Genomic DNA, 21,474 nt, shown 5'->3' with positions numbered 1-21,474 from the left:
CACCTCTTATACTAATTGATACTAGCTTTTCTTTATATTTGAAGACAGGAGTGGGGAGAGGGAGTGAACTGAAGTACCCAGTTCCCTCATTTTCCACTAAATTAATGTTGTTTTGAACAAATATTGAGAATTCCTCTGTGAGTCAGCAAAACCACAAGCAATATGCACTGTCATATCATAACTGCTAAATAGTAAGTGGGCTTAATGATCACAATTAAGCTATGTGCTTCTAGCATTGCTCTTCCTGAATACTGACAAAGTCCATCAGCATTACTAATGTCAGAGCAGCAGTACAATTCACTGAAAATGAAGTAGGTATTCCTACCTTTATAATGAAGGTAGATGAAACTATTTATGTGCTTTGCTCAAGATAGTTTGGATTGCTGTGGCCAAGGAGTAAGATAAGAGAGCAATTATGAATGAGCAAGCTTTTCTAATGCCCTGCTAGAAACACACAATTGTTTCCATTGCAACACTGCAGCTGAGTAAGCACTATAGCATGACCTCCCCCAACCTGGCTAGTAATAGTCATTGTCTCCAGCGATGCTGCAGAACAACACTCCCTCCTCACTCGTATTGTACGGAACACATGTGTACTCAAGGCTTCTCCCTACCCAGAAGACTCCGCATCTGCCTGCATGCTTTGGAGATGGGGGTGACTTCAGAGCAGCAGCGGTTCACCTCCTTCCTGCAAACTCTCACCAAGGAATTGGTTATGTTCCTCCTCTTCAGATCTGCAGAACCCTTCTAGAAGAAGGGACTTGATTCACCTTTGGATCAATCAAAATAAGCGAAGAACTCTGCTAACCGCACATAGTCACTGAAGCTGACCCTTGAGCCAAGGGAGTGCAGGCTGACAAGTCAGAATTAACTTAAAATGTGTGGAGATGGAAAGAACGGAGATGAGTGCTTCCTGTCCCGTTCTGCTCTCCGCAGACTCGGTGCCAATTCCACTGCCAAGACTGATGTCACCGGTAGGCTGCCAGAGCCGTGTCATGCGAGATCAGCTTGCTTACTTGCTGCCCTGGATGCTCAGGACTTGACAATGTTTTAAGAAAGGCAAGAGGAAAAGGGATCTTCTGAATGACTAAGGCCATTTTTCCAAACAGGTTACATAAAGGCAAACACGTTATCTTTGATTTGCTTAAATCCATTAGAAACAAGTTTAGATCATTTTGGGCATTCACATAAACAACTACCACCCACTGTTTTCTTTCATAAGCTTATTCTGGTGCTTTTCAAGCACTCAAATCAATTGTCTTTTCTAAATACCGCAGTATTTTATTGACAAGTGATGGAAAATGTAGTGTCTCCTCTGCAAACAATCTACACACAGTGGCTGGTACTGAGTAAAAATGAAACTCACTGCAGTACAATTTTATATAGGGTTATAAGTAAAGTACAGAGTATAATGTAGTAGCTAAAGGGCAGGACACATATTTTGTTCTTACTATTCCACTGACTCAAAACCTGTCCTAGGTCACTGGGATCACAAAGCTAGACAGTCCCTTCACAAGATAATGGAGAAAAATTATTATAAAAAAGAAAAATGAATCAGTAAATTGAACCATCTTTCCCTGTTCCTCTTAAAATTCTATCCTGCCAAATAAACAGTGTGCACATCAGTCACCCCAAATCAGCTCCCTCCCCCCTGCCAGCTACAATTTGGCATGTCCTGCTAGCACGAAGCAAGGAGCCAACAAAAACCTACTGAGATTAAGCCATTTACCTCCTCGCTCAGTAAAGGAGAGGAAACGATTACCAGAGATGCTCCTGGTGTGATGTAGCTATATACCAATAATTTTCCTAGGCTGAGCCAAACAGCTGAGGGAGCTCATACACCAAAACATATGTTGTATCAAAAGAAGGCAGTTCAGCAGATGAGGCTAATGTACTACTACCCACAACCACCCAGCAAAGGAAGGGTACCTCTAATTAACAGATCACTTTGGACCAAGTTAGATTTGATCTATGTATAGATAGGAAGAGAAGTATATAAATAAAATATATACAGAATTTATTTTAAAGCACCAAAACAAATCTGAGAGCCCAGACGACCACATAGCGCTCAGAAGAATGTTGCAAGGTGAAGTACTTGCTGGGTGAAAATGAATCTGTACTTCCGGCCTCTACCTTAAGGGAGTGGTCAAAAATGCCATATCCACAACTAACTGCCCTGTTGCTACACACCTCAATGTAAACACCATGTCTCTAGGAGATAATCTTTGTAGGTAGTTAAAGGATCTATAGATTAAGTCTCCTTTACTCTCCTTTAAGGTATCCTCTGCTAGCTTACCAGGACACGATTCTTTCTCCTCTTCCAAGTGGGAATAGATCCACTCCATCAGAAAACCACAAAGATGTTCTCTACTTCCTTTTACCTCCTGCCTGTTTCCCTTCCAGATCTCTTACACTTTTCCAGTTGTACTTTCAAATAACGTGCCAGTCCTGAAAAACCAATGCTGTGAAAAATTAAGCTAAAAAATAACTAGCCTGGACTCTGTGGCAGGTTACCTCCTCATGGGCTATGCCAGCCCGCGCAACAATTACACAGTAAACAGCTGAAAAAGTCTTACGCTGTCATTCATTTTATGCTTGTCTAGAAGTGTTTTCCCAAAATAGCAGCAGTCAATGCACTTACCTGCAGATCTCCCTTGTCCTTATCCATACTGTAATCCTCAAAGCATACTGGGAGACACTGTTCTGGCAAAATGACAAAGCAAGGCACTGAGCAGAAATCTTTTCTTCTTCTTTTTTTTAAACATCTTTTTATTAGCACAGTAACAAATGCAGACTTAAGTAGCCCACAACATACAACCAATCCACTGAGTGACTCCTATTCCACGCCTTACAGTTAAACAGCTTAAGGTATTTCACTACAGGTTACCGTAACTCCTGATTAAACCCTTTATTCTTTTCACAAAGATAGATTGGCTTATAAAATAATACATTAACTACTTCTCATTTCATATATGAGGCCATATACCCACCTCTCCATATCACAAGTCATGAGATGACAGTCTTTAAAAAGGATTTGTTAAATACCAATGTGCCCTCCATAAGGGAAAACAATCCCGACATCTTTTTACAAAAAAAAAAAAAAGAAACCCAACCCAGAACAAAATAAACCCCCCAAATCCGAAACAAAACAAAAAGCAAAAACAGTGTGTAGAGTCTTGAAAGGACTTTTACATAAATGTCAACATATGTACCTGTACAAAATTAAGCTGTTTTAATCTTTTACATATTGCAAGCAAACTGAAAACCAAAGAAGTCTAAGAAGTTTTACATTCTTCTCAGTACTATATGTGAGCTAATATTGCTGAACTAATTACAGTCTTAAAATATGCTATTCCCAATCCTAGCTGTCTACTGTAGCAAGATACCTTAAGTTACAACAACAAAATCTTAGGAAATAAAAGACTGAATAAAATCTGTTATAGAAATACCCTACTCTTTACCAGCACCCTCCCTCCCCCCACCCCTTCAAAATCATAAGCAGCTCTTTCCATCACAGACGAATAATGTAAGAGTTTGACGAAAATCCAATTTATGTAGCGTATCTTTTGGTCCATTGTCTGGCCATTCTGTCATGCTCTGCTCTGTTAGTCATATACTGAGTGGCAATACTTCCAACCAGGGGGTCAGCTGAAAAGAAAACAAACCACTTATTGCAGGCAAGTTACCGAATAAAAACTTAAAGCTGAAGTGTAAATTTAATGCAACGGAGTGACACAGGTAACGTACACTGCAACAATCTAAATATAGTGAATTGATGGTCTGTATCTTCACTGATTTGTGTGTATTTATGGTGATGTACTAATCTATCACTTAATAAAGAGCAAAATGCCAATTAAAGTTTTAAGGAGTTTAAAAGACAACAATCCAATAGTCCTATTTTGCATCACTGACAACTTTCACAGATTCATGCGTTTCAGGTTTATTTTACTCCTTCTAAAAGTGCCTGGGACATACTCATTGCTAAGTGTACTCATATCAATATAAATCTGCTTCTAGGAAAGATCAGATCTCAAGAAGAGGTTTTATTTTTCCAACAAGTTTATTTTTATTATACATCATATAGTGTGAAATCTGGTGTTTCTCTCGTCTTTAGACACATATAGAAATGCAACCTGTAAAATTGGCTTTGGAAACCAAGACGTACTCCTCTTAACGGGTGTGGATAGTGGGTGGGTTAGAGAAGCAGTGAGGACTACTTGTGGCATAGTTGGTCACTGTTTTTAAATGGATGATGGAAAGTAAAAGGCTAATCCCCTTGTTTTCAGAACTGCGTCTGCGGCTCTTCTAGCTCCTTTACTGAATTACTACAGTCCTAGAGACCAGCGAAGAGTGTTTAACCCTTACCCAAAACCAGAGTTGGTTTGGAAGGGGAAGGAGTTTTCATGTGCAGGAGGAGGACCGCTGCTTTCCTCGCGGGTCAGCCTGAGGAGCGGTGAACAGCAGGCAGGTAGGGTGTATCACCTCCACCACCTCCAGCCCCTCTCCGGCTGCCCTGGAGAGGGAAACGTGCTGCACTGGAGGCCAGAGCCGTGCTGGCTGAAGCCAGCAGGGTGAGATGAGGGCCGTGTTACTGGGGTGCCGGGTGAGGTGCAAGGCGGCAGGCGGCCCGCGTGACCGCGTCAGGGGACTTACCCGGGTTGCAGTCTGTGAGGAGGGAGCAGATGGAGAGGAGAACTTTAGAAATGGTTAATGCTGGACTCCAGTTGTCTTTTAAAATGTCCAGGCAGATGACGCCTTGGCTGTTAATATTACAGTGGTAGATTCTGGTCCGAAACGTTACCTGCAAGAAACGGGTGTTAGCTGGTGTGCTGGGGTACCACGCACAGGCGGTAAAGTGACGGGCGGTAAAAACTGCAGGGCAAGGAGAAGAGCCCATGCACGCTGGCGGAGCGGGAGGGCACGAAGGCCGGCCTTTCGGCTGGGGCGAGGGTGCCTGAGGGAGCCGGGGCGAAGCGGGGCCGCAGGCCAGCACCCCGTCCGGGGCCGGGCCGGGCCGGGCGGGCTCCCCGGGCCGCCGCCGCCCTCTGGCGGCCGTTGGCGGGAGCACAGCCGCCCCCCGCCGGCGGGCCGGGCAGGGCCGGGCTCCCCGGGCGCGACCCCGACACCCCCACCGCGACCGACGGCAGCCGCCCTGCGCTGAAAGGCCATTTCCCGCCGGTAGATCCAGGGTGAAGTAACAGATGCGGCCCGGGTACACCTTCGATGCCAGAGGCAAATAAAAAAGAGCCTGATGTTAAATAAAAAAATAGCTGAAAGTCTCACGAGCGCACGGCTGGCAGCACCGTTTCCAGCCCCTCCGAGTACACCTGAGCGGTGTTAAACACGCCGTGACGGGTGACAGCACAGGTCTCCCATCCAAAGGAAAGGGAACCGAAGTGTCGAACGTGGGTGACTTATCGGAGCCCTGGGGTGAATCACTGCGGCCTCAGCACCGGCCCGTGGCTGACAACACACGTACCATCCCCTGCAAAACAGCGGCCAAGTTTCCAACCTCGGGTGCTTACGGTCACTGTGATACCCAGGTTGTGGGGGGTTTTATTTTATTTTTTTTTATTACCTTTTGTCTTTTTGCTCACAGCGGCAAAGGGGCCTGGGGCTTTAGTATGAGCATTTTTCTCCTGCCGGGCTCCCAAGGACTCGTAAAATCCCTCAGACAGGCCAGGGCACTTGGAATCGCGGCTCCCATCATAAGAGCTCAGCAATTGGGGGAGTTGGTTGGATTTTATTATTTTCAAATCTGGGAGATGTGAATGAGCTGGGCAGTTTGCCACAGAAGTTATTCGAAAGGGAAACAAAAGCACCACGAGCCGTTTTCAGGAGAATACAATGTGACCTGCAGAAAGGCCTTACTCTGACTCACTGGATGAACAACGACAACAAATTTGGTGGAATTTGCATGAATTAGGATTATCTGTGTGAATAAAGGGTAGCGGGTTCATGCCCTAAATCCTCAGAATTTGTAAGCTATTCACACCCACAGATTTAATTGTCTGGTTTACAGGTCACGGGGGTATTTGTGAAACACACTCGGTAAGTGTGCGGTATGAGCAGAACACACTAGTGCTTTCTCTCGAGATTGGACCAGCCCACACATAAAACTTGCCAGCCAACCCTCATTTTTCCTACCATCTTTCTGATGCAAAAATTTTGCCTGTGACCCTCCCTCTCACAGGCTCGTGGAACAGGCACGGGGTGGGGTGACACAGCTACAAAATCCCAGCGCCTGATGTGTCCCCTTGCGCTGCATCAGTGCAGTGTTTCCAAGAACACTCCTGATGCACAGAGCACACGGGCTATTTTCGGACTTGCAAAAGCGGTTACTTGTCACACAGGAGACACCCACACTGCACGCTTGGGAAGATTTTCTGCTTTGTTCCTTGTAAGCTGCTTGGATTTTAGATTAGAACAAGAAGCAAACAAACAAAAAAACCCCAAATCCCTACGCTTTTGCACATTATGGATGGGAGTAGCAAAATGTCTGCAAGAGAGCAGAGACGTGTGTCCCCCTCCCACACCTCCTGCAATAAGCTGCTACTCCAAAACCAAGACCCCCTGCTGCTGTCTACCTAGGGAACCTTAGAGGTACAGCAGGTAAGAAACCAAAATGACCTTTGTTTCCCAGATCATCTAATCCTAAGAGGAAGAGCAGCAATGTCTCCCTACAGTCATGTGGAAGTCCACACACATCAGCCTGAGCAGAGGGCGGATCTGACTCTGCGGTACCTGCCCCAACCCGTACTGTTTAGGGCAAAGCAGAAGTTTGCAGCATTTGCAGTTGCTGGCAACGGCTCTGCCTTGGGCTCCCGAGCAGCCCTCCACCCAGCCCACTGCTTGCTCAGTATTTCTCTATTTGACCTGCAGCTTTGGTCTCCTTCCAAGGCGGCTTCCAAATGTAGGTGAGGTAATAATTTTAACAGATTAAACACTTCCAGAAGGGGAAGCGTGGAGTATTTCCAAGTTGATACAATAAGGACCAAATTAACAGAGAGGTCAAGAGTTCTAATTTGTAAAGACAAAGTTGTTAATCCTGATTCTGAGCACAAAAACTAAATACTCAATATTGCAGAAAGCAATCTCCGTAAGCAGTCTCTCAGTCCAGTTGACTGATAACTGATAACAAAGCACAAATCATGTTTGCCTCTAAGAATTAGACTTACTTTTTAATTATTATTTGGGAAGGGAGGGCAAGAGAGAAAAAAGACTCCCATGCATTTGCAGAACAACCTGGTTCCTTAAGGAACCTTAAGATATAATCCTTAAGGGTTATACCCATGGCACCAAAAGCAGTTTTCTCCAGTGAGAGGAGCTCTACCTAACCAAAGCACTGTGGGAAAAATCTGAATTTGGTTTCACTTAAGCAGCAAGTCAGAACTGGGATTGTTAGACACATGTAGTCCAGCTGTTTGCCATTTACAGTTTCTGCTGATGGTACAAAAGCCAGCCATGCAGGGAACCCAAATGAATCTGGGAGAGGAGGAGGAATTGGAGGACCAGTTAAAATGAAACAAAAATATTTAAAGTAGATGTTCATTACATCTTAAAGGGAGGGGGTAAAAAAAAAAAAAAAATTCACATAAAGCTAGCAGATTCAGACCAAAGCCAAGAGAAACTGAGTTACTCAGAAGGTAGTACAATGTATTCAGGGTCAAGAGAACAGCACCTGGAATAGCGGAAAAATACAGCGTAACCGAACAATCCTTTGGAAATGTCCCACCTGAGATTACATTAATGCAGTAACTACACAGAGTTAAGCACAGCTTTTGAAAAGACATAAAAGAAGCTAATCTCAACCTTACCCTGAAGTGATAGCAGAGGTTAATTTACACAAGCAGTAAAATGGGAGTGGGGGGAAGGAAGTGGTTAGAGGTTATTAATACGGATGATCAAAGCACTCACCAGGTCAACACAAGCTACTGTTTTCACCTCAATAAATGAAATCTAACCCAACTATAATGTAACTCTTGGGAAAACATCCATTGTAATAGTACCAAAGAATAGCAATCATCTTGAGGACTAAGTACTGAACTCTTAAATTCTAATTATACTTGTTTATTAGATTCTCCTGAATCCAGGGCCACCCAGCACGTGCCTGACTCAATTGCTATCTGAAACAAAGGCAAAAGCAGAATACCACACAAAATGAGACAACATAAAAGCAGAGAACAGATTAATGCTAACATCTTTAAAGTGTTGTATGGAATGCTCAACAAATGCAGAACAACTCCATTATACGTATTTAGGACAGGAGAGAGAGTATCTGTCCCTGTATCAGATTTCTCCCACTGAAGTTCCTTGTACTGTGCAATGCATTTCCAAGTCAAATTTTAAGGACTTTAACTTCTCCAGCCTCAAGTACAGTAGTGCAGTCCCTCTTTACCCTTCCAGGAATCTGTTAATATCACTTCCAGCACAGTTCTCTGGCTCTTCTATAGCAATATCCTCCCCCAAAAGTTTGCTCCAACATACTGAATCAAACCCTCAGCTGGAGCTAGACCCAGTCCTCAAAGGCTGCTCCTGTGTATCCTTCATCACACATCGCTAGGATGCTCATCAACCACACAGCATTTGTCAGTAGTGGCTATGCCTCAACACCTTCTCTCACGCATATTCCTAAGGGTTTGGAAGCCTGCCAGGATGACCAGTGTCACCTCACTTTATTTAAGAAGTTAAATCCTTTAATGACATTTCATTTTCAAGTTATGAAATGTGTTCTACTATATGCACTTCACCACAGGGCAGCCCACAGCAGGGACTGTCCCCAGCAGAATTACCGAGGACTCAAAGAGGCAGTAGAGGCTTTCTTCCACTGGTCTTGCAAGGCTTACTAAGGAAGATTCAAGGGAAACTAGTCCTTTCACTCTAGACAGCTTAATCTTTTCAGAGGTCAAGGCTTTTGAAATGACCTTCAACCACTCTACTGCTCTACTAGTGCTTATCATTAAAATGACACACTGGGTTTTGTTTCAACTAGCTGTTTCTTTATTTCTTAAAAGACAAATATAGGAAGGCTATGATAATTACATTAGTCCTACCACTTCCAGATGACCCACAAACCATATTTATCAGTCACTGCAAGCAGTTGGGCAATCTGAAATCAACAAATTAGTGGGAATAAAGCAGGAGCAAGATGATAATTACATTTTCCACATTATCTTTGATTAACATTAGCGTAGGTGTTAACACAGGAGCCGCTGTAAGTGTCTTTGTTTCTCAGCAAACGAAAGGTTATTCATTTAAACCTGAAGTACCCAAGTAGCACAAGTACTTCTATTAGAGCACTGCTACGCTTTCTCCTATATCCCATCGCCATGTGACTGAAGCTATATGTATTTTATTTCCATACATATATGTGGTTTGTAAACCAGCTTGGACTCTGCTATATGAAAGACTCCATTTAAATGCAACTCTGCTACAATACAGTGGATCTCCACTAAACTAGTCTTTTAAGGCCTCACTAAATGATGCCTGGTTTTTTTTAATCCCATCCTTCTTTTCATCTGGGTGAGCATTCAGATCCAAAGATAAAGGCAAAGAGATCCCTGTCAGAAGTGCAGAGCAGAAAGCAGGTCTGAGCTGGAACGACAAAACTGTATCTTTGGTTCTGCATCAGGGAACATAGGGCTGTCTCAATACCACTGGTAGTTATAACATGGTCTTGTAAGTCAGTCTGGATAAGCCTAGGACGATAAATACTTGTGACCTGTGGCATAGAAATTATCCAATGCAAACTAATTAAACCAAAATAATGAAAAAACTGTTCTGAACTGAATTAAACTCTAACACAAGACACAAGAGAATCATCTGTGCTGCCAGAGAACCTCCAATGCAGGAAATCACTAGAGATGTCACAAGGTAGACCATGCTGCTTGTGAATTGGAGCACTAGCTTAGAGGCAGAATTTAAGGTCCCGTTGATACTACCAGAAACCCTGAAGTTATACTAGCAAGAACAGTCAAACAGTTTCCTTAATTTGGGAAGCTTGTATTAATTTGCCTGGTACGGCCAATTAGCATTGTCTCCGCTGAGATGGACTGATGGCCTGAACTATGGCAAGTCGTTCCTACTGCGGACTAAACTAAAGTCTGAAAATGGGGCAGTCATTAGCATTTATCTACTTAAAAGTCATTGCTTTGATGAGAAAGTTAAACATGCACATAAATGCTTTCAGATACAAGGCAAACATGAAGCATATACACAACCACCTCTTCTTGTAACCCAACACTCTTCCTCTGGCCAAGTACGTGAACCACAAGATAACATTAACCTGCACTGGTATTTGCCTTGTAGCATTGGAACACACCAACACTGGAATATAACAGCTTCACAAACATAACACACCTAAAGAAAAAGTTTGTTACTGTACAAGTAGGTGAACAACACAAGTACCCAAAGCTGAAAAATGAAATACTACTTTAGTGGCCAAAACACACATAACTTATGCTTATGGTAACTGAGTGGTTTGAGAAACAAGTATTTGTACCCTTTCTCCTCTCCCCAAGTTTATTTACTTTTCAGTTTCTCAGTCCTGTCCTGATGCTTGCACTAATTGCTTAGGATCTCTTATAAACAGAAGCAGGGAAAAAGAAAACAAGCTCTAAAATAGCAATCAAGAGGACTGGAAAAGCTGTAATGTTAGCTAAGAGAAACCAACGTAATGTCTAAAATGAGCTTAAGCTTGTTCTTAAAGAGAGTGGCTTTCAAATGGGCTGCACTCCATTAATACTGCTTGCTACTTGATGTTCTGTTGAGCATTCATGGCTTAAGACATCAGGTACAGGTCTCTTACCTTTGGAGGCTTGAAAGGATATTCTGGTGTAAATGTGATGTCAAGGAAGAAAACACCTCCCTCATAGACTGAACCAGGAGGTCCTAGAATGGTTGATCTCCATTCGTAGATGTTATCACCTTTGGGGCCAGCGCTAAAAGATAAAAAACCCAAATGGTTTAGGAATATTACCACAGTTCAAATAAATATGACCTCTTGCATTCTTCAAGTATGATATGGAAGAAAGTTTTCAGTGTTACACTTCATACACCAACTGAAGTAAAGACAGGTATTAAAAGTAGATTGAATGCTTCCAAAAATCTCAGAGATCTTACCTGGACTTATCAGTGTTCCAGACTGCTTAGCAAAGCTGAGAAGCTAGAGGTGGGATATGGTTTTCAGGTTCTCTCTTCTGACATTTAAGAGCAGCATTGCCCAGAACTACTCCTAAACATGCTACACAATCTCAACACAACAGAACAGTTAAGTTTCAAAGAACAATCTCCTACCGTATTTCAGAAATGGCTCTTCCAGCTCACCCTTAATAAAACTGTACCACATCAAAGACCATACTGAATAAATTAAGGACTTATGTTGATTTTATTAATCTTGTGTGTTCGTTACAATTAAAATATAGTCCTGTATTTTTGCTAAACCAAGGCTCATGGTATAATTGAAGGAAGCCAAATACATGATGATACTCTCATATGTCAAAATTGTCTACACTTTTATCATTTTGCTACACAGACTTCTATAACGAGGCCACATGAACCCATGCCATTGATATTGTTTGTATTGTGGAACTGCTTTTGTAAGGGGAATTAAAATCACTCTGTCAAATTAAAACAGCGCTTTCTCAAATCAGCTTTGTCTAATTCTAGATTCTCCCTAGGCTGCCAGCAGCTCACCAAGAGCAGTACAAACTAAAGGTGTTGCAGAACACAAATGTCTGCTTGTTGAAAATTAGTTTTACTGAGATCCTTAGACACTTGTATTCTGTAGTGTGCCATATGTCACTGAGTATTTCTAAGTACAGCTCAACCTATAAAGCCATTAACGGTTTAGGACTCCATCGCTACCTCTTTCTTTCTGTGCTGCTATGGTAGCATCTTATCTGTAAGATGCCAGAGTTGAAAACTCCCTTTGCATAAAGGGAGGTGCTGACACAGCTTTTTCCATCATGGATGTGCTATGACTTTGGAAATCTCCCCTTGTTTTGTAAGGGGCTGGACTTTAACATCCCTAATACAATGAAAACCACCCTTGCTCTTCTTTCCCCATTCTTTTAACAAGGCTAACATAAGCAGAAGGATTAAAAAAAAAGGCTCTTTTCATATTATAACAATCATGGAGCAGTATTACTTGAGAGGGAAGGCAATCCAATAAATTCAATATATACATGACAATATGCATTTGATTAATGTGAAGGGAACCAGAGTAATTGCTAGGTGTTAGTAACAGTGTTACAAACAGAAATACAATTACAAAAACATAAATTCTCAATGTAACAACAGTGATCAGAGACATGCTTTTTTCCCCTGCTCTTTGCAGTACTGGTGAACGTGTTCTTGACAGCAGGGAAATGAGGGGAGAGAAAGGGAGTTAATTCTGTTACCAAACCTGAAATTTTATTTTCAGATTAAACTAAAAATAAAAGTTCACAATATGTTGGTGCTAAGTAGTTCAACAATAGCAAAGATATGACTAAAAGCATGCTTCCAAGGGAAGGAAAGCATGTAAGAAAGCAGTAAAGGGAGACAGGTTCTCTGCAAAGTGATGCACCGGCCATTAGGGAAAGATTTCTCTCCTCAGAACACAAAATCCCACGCAGCTCAAGATCGGTACTAAATTAAAGTAAAAGCCATTCGATCCTGAACACTCCTGGCATCCTGCTCCACCTTAATGACTTGTCCCTGTCCTATGCAGGTCTATATATTTGGGCACCCAGTACTCTCCAGCTACCACTTGTGCATTAGACTGGAAGAGTGTTGTATTTCAACAGGAAGCTCTACCCCTTGAAAGACACCAGCTTAACTGTGCAAACTTACCGAAAAGGACTCTCTGGGGCACCCTTAGCCACCACTCCAAGGAATCACCTCTTTATGTACATATTAGCAACCTGCTGACACGCTGTCATTACTGCAGGTTGCACCAGCGATCATCCTCGCCTCTCTCCCCTAAAGATGGAGCTACTGAACAGAACAGGTACTTGAGCTTTGTTAGCACCGATTTACTGTCGGAATTTATATCATGAGAACTCCCAACTGGGAGCACTTCAGCACTCAAGAAATGTGATGTGTGATTAGCACTGAATACAGCCCTCTGAACCAACAAGAAATATTTCAACATTTTGCATTTTATTTCCAGCTTCTACCCAAAGGACTATCGATAAAAAAAATAATCCCACAGACTTAAAAAATAATGTATTATTATTATTTGTAATAGTCTTAGAAATCTCTTGTATCCTATTAGGTTTCCAATTAAAGCTATCACTGCATACAAGTAATATACTGCTAGACCTCCGTATAAAAAGAGTGCAACATCTTTGCAAGACATCAGTAGGCTTTAACAGTGATGTACTAAGCTTACCTTTTAAGCTTTTCATAATTCAATTAACAGAGTGAAATAGCTGTAGATGTCCAATTTTTACATATTAACAATGATTTCTTATAAAGGAAAGACTGAAAGAGGAAGATGCAAGTCAGCTTCAGAGCGCAATATTGCTCGGATTTAAATTAGGATTAGGTAATATCAAGCAGCTCAAGACGACCTAGCGCTTAATAGAAAAGTGACGATACTAGACCACAGCAGAAGTGCAGTGGCATTAACTTTTGGTGGAGGTATAAAAACTGTCAAAGGTTAAAGATTACATTCTTTGTTTAAACTCCTTGCAATTATCTGCTTCAAAAAGAAATTCACTGATGCATAGATAGAGGGCTCACAGGCACAGCTAACACCTAGCCTGATGTGTGTCACCACTGCTCAAATTAAGTGTCTAGATCTACTAACACAACGTTTTGTAGCTGTCCAACATAGGACCACTGGGAAGACAATTTTAAGCAATTAAATAGAAATTGTTTCCACTGCAAGACAAGAGTATGAGAGCAACAACTTTCTGTATTGAACTCAATAGCCCACAACACCTCTTCACTTCCAAAGAAAGAAAGGAGACAAAGACTGGTAATGCAGAGCGAAAGATGACATCTGAAAGAAAACTGAAAGAATCCCAACCCATCATTATAATATCAGGCAGCCTGTGTTACACAGCAGTACAACGGAGATCTCTCTTCCCTGGAAAAACAGCGATATACTCAGGGAAAATGCACTGCACCCACTGTAACAACTGTTCCTGATCACTCCCAAGTTGCTGCTAGCTTATCCTCTGGGCAGATGTTATGACAATAACATTCAATGCCAAGGTAGTTTTTGTTCAAGGACCTTTCCAAGTCTAGAAGCAGCAGGCTGAATCCTGCTGGTACAGGCAAGGCAGAGAGAGAGTCTTGGCATAGTTGAGACCAAGTTCAAAGTTCTGCCTGGGCCAAGCCCCAACCAGCCTTGTGTCACTTTGGAAAACCTCATCTTGCTCTGCCTCCCTTTGCTGGCAGGTACCATGTTCTTTCTCAATTTAAAAAAACCAAACAGGTAAATGGGAACGCCCGCAGCAGAGGCTGGGGAGCGGAACAATGCCTAGGTAAATCGGCTGCATGCTCAGATGCCTTGCAGTACTGAGCAATTGTAAACATAGGACTGTCTCAGAGATTAAGTGTTCATGGAGAAGACACACCCACCCACTCACCCACCCCTTTTCATGTATTGAAAAGGCTGAAATGACAGACAGTCTGCAAGAACAGCCAGCCTGTGGCTTTTTCGTGTTAAGCCAGCCAGATAAAACCTCCACCTCAGGTATACATTATGTCATACCACTTTGGTATTTTTGGTGCACAAACTCAGCTCCCTCCTCTGCCCGGGCATCCCTGGGCAAATCACTCAAAGTATGCCTATGCCATGGAGGGAAGGCAGGATCTTTTGGTGTTCACCACATACAGCTAATATACAAAAATCCCTGAGAACACACTGCTGGTACTTTCCAGGAGAATGACTCAGAAAAAGCCCACTGTTTATGTCAACTTGCTAGTGCATTTGGAAACTACCTAGTCCTTTCTAGGAGTTGACCAAATGATAACTTAAGCTTTTCCTCTAGTGAAAATACAACCCGGTGAATACTTCAGTTCCTCTTCTTTGAGATATGGAAAGCATGCAATAGCAGGTCACTATAGTGATAAATGAATCAAAAAAATCAGTCCATGCTACAGACACTAGGTTAATAACCTGCTATACCAAAAAGGCATATATTCCTTTCAAAAGCTAACTAATTTAGCAGATTAGTTTAAAAATGCCAGAGACAGCTATCTGCCAAGGTGGTGAGAAGAAGGGCAATTTCATGGTATATTGAAGTAAATAACAGCTAATGAAAAACTACAATAAATTTCAGTTAAAACCGCAAGTAACAAAACCACGAACTCACACTCCAACTACTTCATATCCCTAGATTCTATTTTTGAGGCTATTTTGCCCTGAACAGGAAGAGTCTGATGCAAGTAGCTAAGATGTTTTAAAGTTGCACACTTGTGGAAAATAAATATAATTTCCAAAAACACTGCAGACATGACCTTTTCCAAGGGACATAGCTCAAATCAGAAAGCAAACAATATACTAATGGCACATGGGAATTCCAAGGTGGCAGAGAATATAATGATCTCCAATGTAAAGCTGTGCCATTACAAACTGATAGCAACATCAATTTTTTTTGTTGTTTTGTAGTAAGGAAGAGTGAATGACTGAACATGGAATTGCATCTTGGTCATGTACACATCACCTTACTAGGCAGCTTTAGGAAATATTTAGTTGACTGCTAGAAGGTCTCTTTTTCCCCCCCTTTTTTCTTTTACCCTTTTTTTTTTTTTTAAAGATGCAAGCCCAAAATGCATTAGAAATTTTGACTGGCAAGGAGACGGCATAACATTCTCAGATGAAGATCTGGTGCACTTTGATTTTCCCTCCTAATCCACCCCATTCCTGACCTCAGGGTAAACATGCTTTCTTTGCTGGTAGTCCACCAAGTGGATCTGTGCTGAGTTTGCTTATGTACATTGTTAGGCTGAATCTGGTGCAGAGATTGCAGAAGTACCCCAAAAGTCCTAGATCATTGGGGGAGGCAGGCACAGGGTCTACAAAGAAGCAGGACAGCTCATCTAGCTTAGCCATTGAAGTACACACACTTACAAAACCCCTCATTCAAAGAAGTTTTGCTCTACAGTTCGTTAAGCAAGCTGTGTTAAAAATGGGAATGTCAAAGAACAGAGTTAAAACCAACCACACAAAAAACCCACCTAATCCTTTGGCTACAATGTCACTTCAAAAACTTCATGCTAATGCCTAGCTCTAATTTTAGAAATAAATTGTGACCTTCTGCACATGCTTTAGCTACCAAAATGTATTATTTTTATTACTATAGCACTGAGACACTCCATTCACAGACAAGACCCCACTATGCTAAGCATGGTACAATGCAATCCAAAGAATCGTGTATACAACTTACACAGATTTTTCAGTTATCAAATAAGCATTAAAACATTTAATAACAACAGTTATTAGGACAAAATTCAACCAGACAAGACAGAAGTAGTTAAAAGGATACCCTGGGCCATCCATTTAATTGCCATTTTTTGGTCAAGTAGTTTAAAAGGAGGATATAATTTTTTTGCCTCCCATTTTTAGTCAAAGAATGGATATGAAAGGAAAAGAAAGAAAGAAGAAAAAAAAAAATCACAACATAACAAAACCCCTCCTGGGCAACTGTGAAAAGTTAAAGGTAACATACTGAATTACCATGTGACTATGTGAATCAGAGTGATATTTTTTGCCCACTGTTATTATACACAGTCAAGCTGCTCCTCTGTGTTAACATTAGCTAAAAATGATGGATTGACCATAGGTGAAATGTCTGTGAGCTCAATGAGAGACAAAGAAAAGACAGCAAGAGGAAAAAGTTGCAGCTGGCATTAATTAAAACATAAGAAGTGAGCAAAGGAGGGCAAGGAGAAGTAAGTGAGCAAAGATGGAACATTATATTGCTACAGCAATCCAAACCATAAAACTGTGATAACAAAACTTAATTGTCCTTCTAATGCATGTTCAGGGGCATGGTTTTCAAGTACAAAGCAGTAAATATTATTATTTTTCTTGCAACTCATTGAAGGTACTGTATTTTCTGCCTTAAATTTACAATGGCAGTCACAATATTATTGCATAAGTGTAAGTACCTTACAAATCTCACCAGAGATTCTAACAGAGAAGAGTATGCACAAAATTTCTGTTTTAGCATCTGGGAAAGCTTTTCCCTTAAGTATCAGACTAATGTAGAATTGGGGAGGGGAGGGTTGAAAAATTGCACATAAATTGCACAAAGCTTAAACTGGAAGATAAATGGTGTAGCGAATTACATTCTTACGAGGTTAAAAAAGGAACTAAATAACTAAATAGCTCTGATAATGGAGCTGATAAGGTGTTATGCAGGTATTTATGGGACTTCAAGGAAAACTATTTCAGGGGATTTCTTTCTAGGGGAAAAAAAAAAAAAGACTAGGTTTTCCAGTTTATATAAAAAAATTCTCGGCAGTAAGATCACACAACCACCAAGAGCCTTATTGTTGCCAAGATCTCACTCTTTTCAGTTACAACCGGAAGAGAAATGCCCAGGAGTACTTGCAAATTTAGGACGTTCACCTGAAATATTTCAGTCTCTGCAAAATATTACTGTGAAGTTACTACTAAACTACTTGGTGAAAAGGCCAACCCTCTTGAATAATTTCACTGCAGAGTTTGATTTTTAAACCAGGCTTCAAAGATTTAAAATAAAATCTCAGTTAACAGGGAGGTCAGAAGGAGACTTATAATATTCTCAGGAGTGTGCTGCAGCTCTATTTAGTTTAACAATAATCACTTCAATTTAGAAGCAAGCCCTCATAAAAAGGTTCAAGAGAAATTAATCCATTTAGCATTGGTTCCAAAATTGAAAATAAATCCAGCCTGCTCAGCTCTCAAGGGCTTCTGTTTTTCTTTCCAGTGGCTTCTTCCTAGCCTTCTCCACCTCAAAACATTGGAAGATTGTCCCACTACATGAAAGAACATTTTCAGTGTCCAATATGACTGCAGAGAGGCTGTTTCTGAAAGTCTGTGGCTTTATTATGTACAGTATGCAAATACAGAAAATGCCAAACTAAGTAGTCAATGAAATTATTTTCATTGTATGCAAATCTGTTTTCCTTTTCTCCTCATAGTTATAGCTTGACACCATGACCAAAAATTAAATAAATTAAAATTTACTGGCCTATATTTGACCTTGCATCTCCCATTAAATAATACCCTGCACGAGAAACAACAAAACAAATTGGGAAAGAGTAGAAGAGAATCTGACTCGCCTAACAATTAGTAATGGCTTATTTAAAATGACAAGAAAATGTGATGGTAGAAACTCTGCTCTGCCAACTTAACCTTGTGTTATTTTTACATCCGTTTCCTTCCTGCCATTTGTCAACTGGACAATTAGCTGCCAACATGGGGACAGAAATTCCTTCACATCATCAGACCTCATTTCCAAATTTAGTATTTATGCAGATGTGTAATTTACAATTGGTAAGAAAAAATAAGCAGTTTCACAAATGCACCATTTTTGCAACTACACCATTTGCTTGGGGCCTCTTTACATTCCAACAGGTTTTTGGAAATTAGTATAGAAATACAACTAGAAAACCTATTTGTTTCTGTAATTTTAATGCTTTTGTAAAGCAAACGTACTCTTAAAGTGGTTGCCCAGCATCAAATCGATAGTCCTGTATTTAAAGACAATAAAAGATAATCAATACTATTAATGCAAGAAAGTTCTTGTGTCACTAATCTCAGATGTGGTGTACCCCTCAAAAGAAAACAAAAGCTCTACTTCCTCCTGGCACTTATTGGGACATAGTAGGTTCTTCACACATGGAAAAGAAACTACCCCTTTGACAACAAAACAGTTCAATAATGTGCCCTTCCCCTCCCACAAGCATCCCTAACTGTGCTACATTAAATGATCAGAGGGCTCTCCCCTAAATACCATGCTTTATCCATTAGGGAAAATAGAAATCCACCACAATTAACCTGCCAGTCCAGAATCAACCTGGGACCTACATCTGTGTTTCTGTCCTCCGTGCTCATCTCCTGTCCTGTCCATATCAGTGTGGGAATATGGAAGATGGTCTCAATAAATGGTTAAAAAAAGCCCAGCACATCATAAATATTTAAGCGCCCTGTAGTACGTCAATTGTAAAACTGCTAATTTTGGACCCACATGATCTGGAGGTTTCAGTCTCTTCAAAAGTCACTTGCCCTGTTTAGGGGAGAGGAAAAAATAAAAAAAAAAAAAAAGAGGATCCCACCTATTTCATAAGTCTACCTATCCAGCATTGAGGTAACATAGTGGACTGGTTATCTTAGACTTTATTATCATCAGTTTGCCCTATTGATTTCATTATAACTAGTAATTCTGTAGATCAAGAAATGCATATGCTAAATAACTTAGATTGAAAGGGCAACACCAGCTACAAACCAGCTTGGAAAAACTGGCCCCAGAAAGTTAAAGGTGATGTATAACATTTGGCAAGAAGCCCCTGCTGTGCTGAAAATTGAAAGCAGACAAGGCTCTTGAACTTCCTCAAACTAGTAAGGACATGGTTCTTGTGGCTTCATCCAACTGTCTCCTCGAGTAGCTTTCTTACTTCCATCGGGAGGAAAAGGGCTATTTTAAATAGGGCAGACAATGCATTGCCAGACTAGAGACACACTACCATCTCTCTTGCACTGAACTACAGGAATTCTGTTTAAAGTCTGTACTCAGAACAGATGATGCAGTGTTTTAAGACTGCTAGTTTATATGCAACTTTAAGTTATCAAGAGAACATAACCTAAGGAAAAAAATCTGCACATGTACCTCATGCTCCAAAACTGATCCTCCTGTCCCACCACTTACCTACCTACCAACCAACTCGCCTTAAAAACATGCTACAAATTAAAACAAATCCATCAGCCAGTCAACACCAACAGTCTCTTTCCCATTAGATCAAGGATAGGTAAAGTCAACATTACTTAACTAGAGAACCAGGTCATCCCATTATCTTGGCTTTGCATCATTCTGTTGCTTCCCATGAGCATACCAATGCTGATACCGATAACATTATGTTGTTAATCGAAAATATTTTAAGTTTTGAAGGATGTATCTTAACAATACATGAAACCTAGAAAGAAAAAAAAACACAACAACCCACTAATCTGGATGTCTTGCCCATCTCCTTTATCTACATTAAACTCCTTACATTAACTTCCTTTCCTTGCCATTCACTAAAATCAAGATCAGTGCACTTACTTGGATTAACTTATGTCACTGCACGTGATAACAGCAAAATTGAACAAACCACCCAATACCAAAACAAAATTCGGTTACTCAAAACAATAACAAAATATTATCAGTTATGCTACACTACTGAGAGCATCTCTTTACTGATTTTCACAATTCTAAACTATCAAAGCTGCCTAGCAGAAAAGTAATTTGAAAACACTGCCTTTGAGTTTTGAAACTGTAACACGGACAGACTAGAAATTTTATCTGAGAGATCTGAGATGCGAGTTTACTATTTTTTAAGTAAACCAAGATTACCTACGCTTTAATATAGCACAGCTGCCAGCCAACTACATAGCAGTCACTAAAAATTGTTTATATACCACTGCAAGTTGTTCTCATTAATAACAGTTGCAAACACAAGCCAGTCACAATAGCTAATCTGCATTTATTGTAGCATTTTCTTACGTAAATATTATTCTGAAGCTGACATGAGGGCAAAAGCTTGAAAAAAAAAAACCAAACCGAACCCAACAACAATCTTTCAAGGGATTTAAAAACAGAAATAGGCTTTTGATTTCTTGATAGCATTTTCACACACATAAGGATAGCCTGAATAGGAATTTGTGGTGGCCTTCTAAACTTTTGGGTTTTGTTTTGTTTTTTCAAAGTCTTAGGAACATTAAATTTAATCCTCATTAGGAGCCACAAGAGGACTAAGCAGTGCTCTTAAATAATATATACAGTTTCGGGGCCAACTTGCACGCCTTAACTTGAAGGGGCAGAAATAGTCCTTCACAAATTATCTTTTTTCTCCAGAACCTTATTTAGCAATTGACATTAAATAACTTCCCTCCAAAGCAAAAAAAAAACCAAAACCACATCACTGACTTTCAAACTTCCCAATGCCTTCATTTCATGACATTTTTGTCTGGAAGTGTCTTCTGAATGTAAGGAAACATTAAAGACAATGAAGTGCTAGGCAATACGAGTTTTAACTTAGGGCATTATATCACTACACCTTTTATAAAAAGCATGCCACATTCACACACATAAAAGCCAGAACAGGTGTCCACTCCTCCCTGATTTCCACTAAAGACAGAAGACTTAGCAACAATTTAATAAGCTGGAAAGACAACACCCACGGGTCGCAGTTAAGTTCTGCTGACAGAGGTCTGCAGCAGGCAGGTAAAAGGGAACTGCTAGGGAGCACAAGGAGTCCAGACATCCTCCTCAACATCACTCCTGGTGCCAC

The 21,474-nt window shown here is 40.8% G+C and overlaps 1 protein-coding gene across 1 annotated transcript in view; it reads right to left on the bottom strand.

The window, feature by feature from the left end:
• Positions 1–3,535: 3,535 nt before the first annotated feature.
• The window catches only part of LOC132317178 (ubiquitin-conjugating enzyme E2 E1), a 44,558-nt gene continuing 26,619 nt past the window's right edge, over positions 3,536–21,474 (bottom strand). The window contains exons 4-6 of the mRNA XM_059818320.1: positions 10,808–10,940; positions 4,654–4,801; positions 3,536–3,648 (exon numbers count right to left, since the gene is read on the bottom strand). Of these exons, the coding sequence (XP_059674303.1) occupies positions 3,551–3,648; positions 4,654–4,801; positions 10,808–10,940 (379 nt within the window). The 3' untranslated portion in view covers positions 3,536–3,550. The remainder of the gene's footprint in view (positions 3,649–4,653; positions 4,802–10,807; positions 10,941–21,474) is intronic.

This window comes from Gavia stellata, chromosome 6 (genome assembly GCF_030936135.1).
Source record: "Gavia stellata isolate bGavSte3 chromosome 6, bGavSte3.hap2, whole genome shotgun sequence".
NCBI classification, from domain to species: domain Eukaryota; kingdom Metazoa; phylum Chordata; class Aves; order Gaviiformes; family Gaviidae; genus Gavia; species Gavia stellata.
Note: the sequence above shows the minus strand (reverse complement) of the source record. Positions and strands in the feature narration are given on the sequence as shown.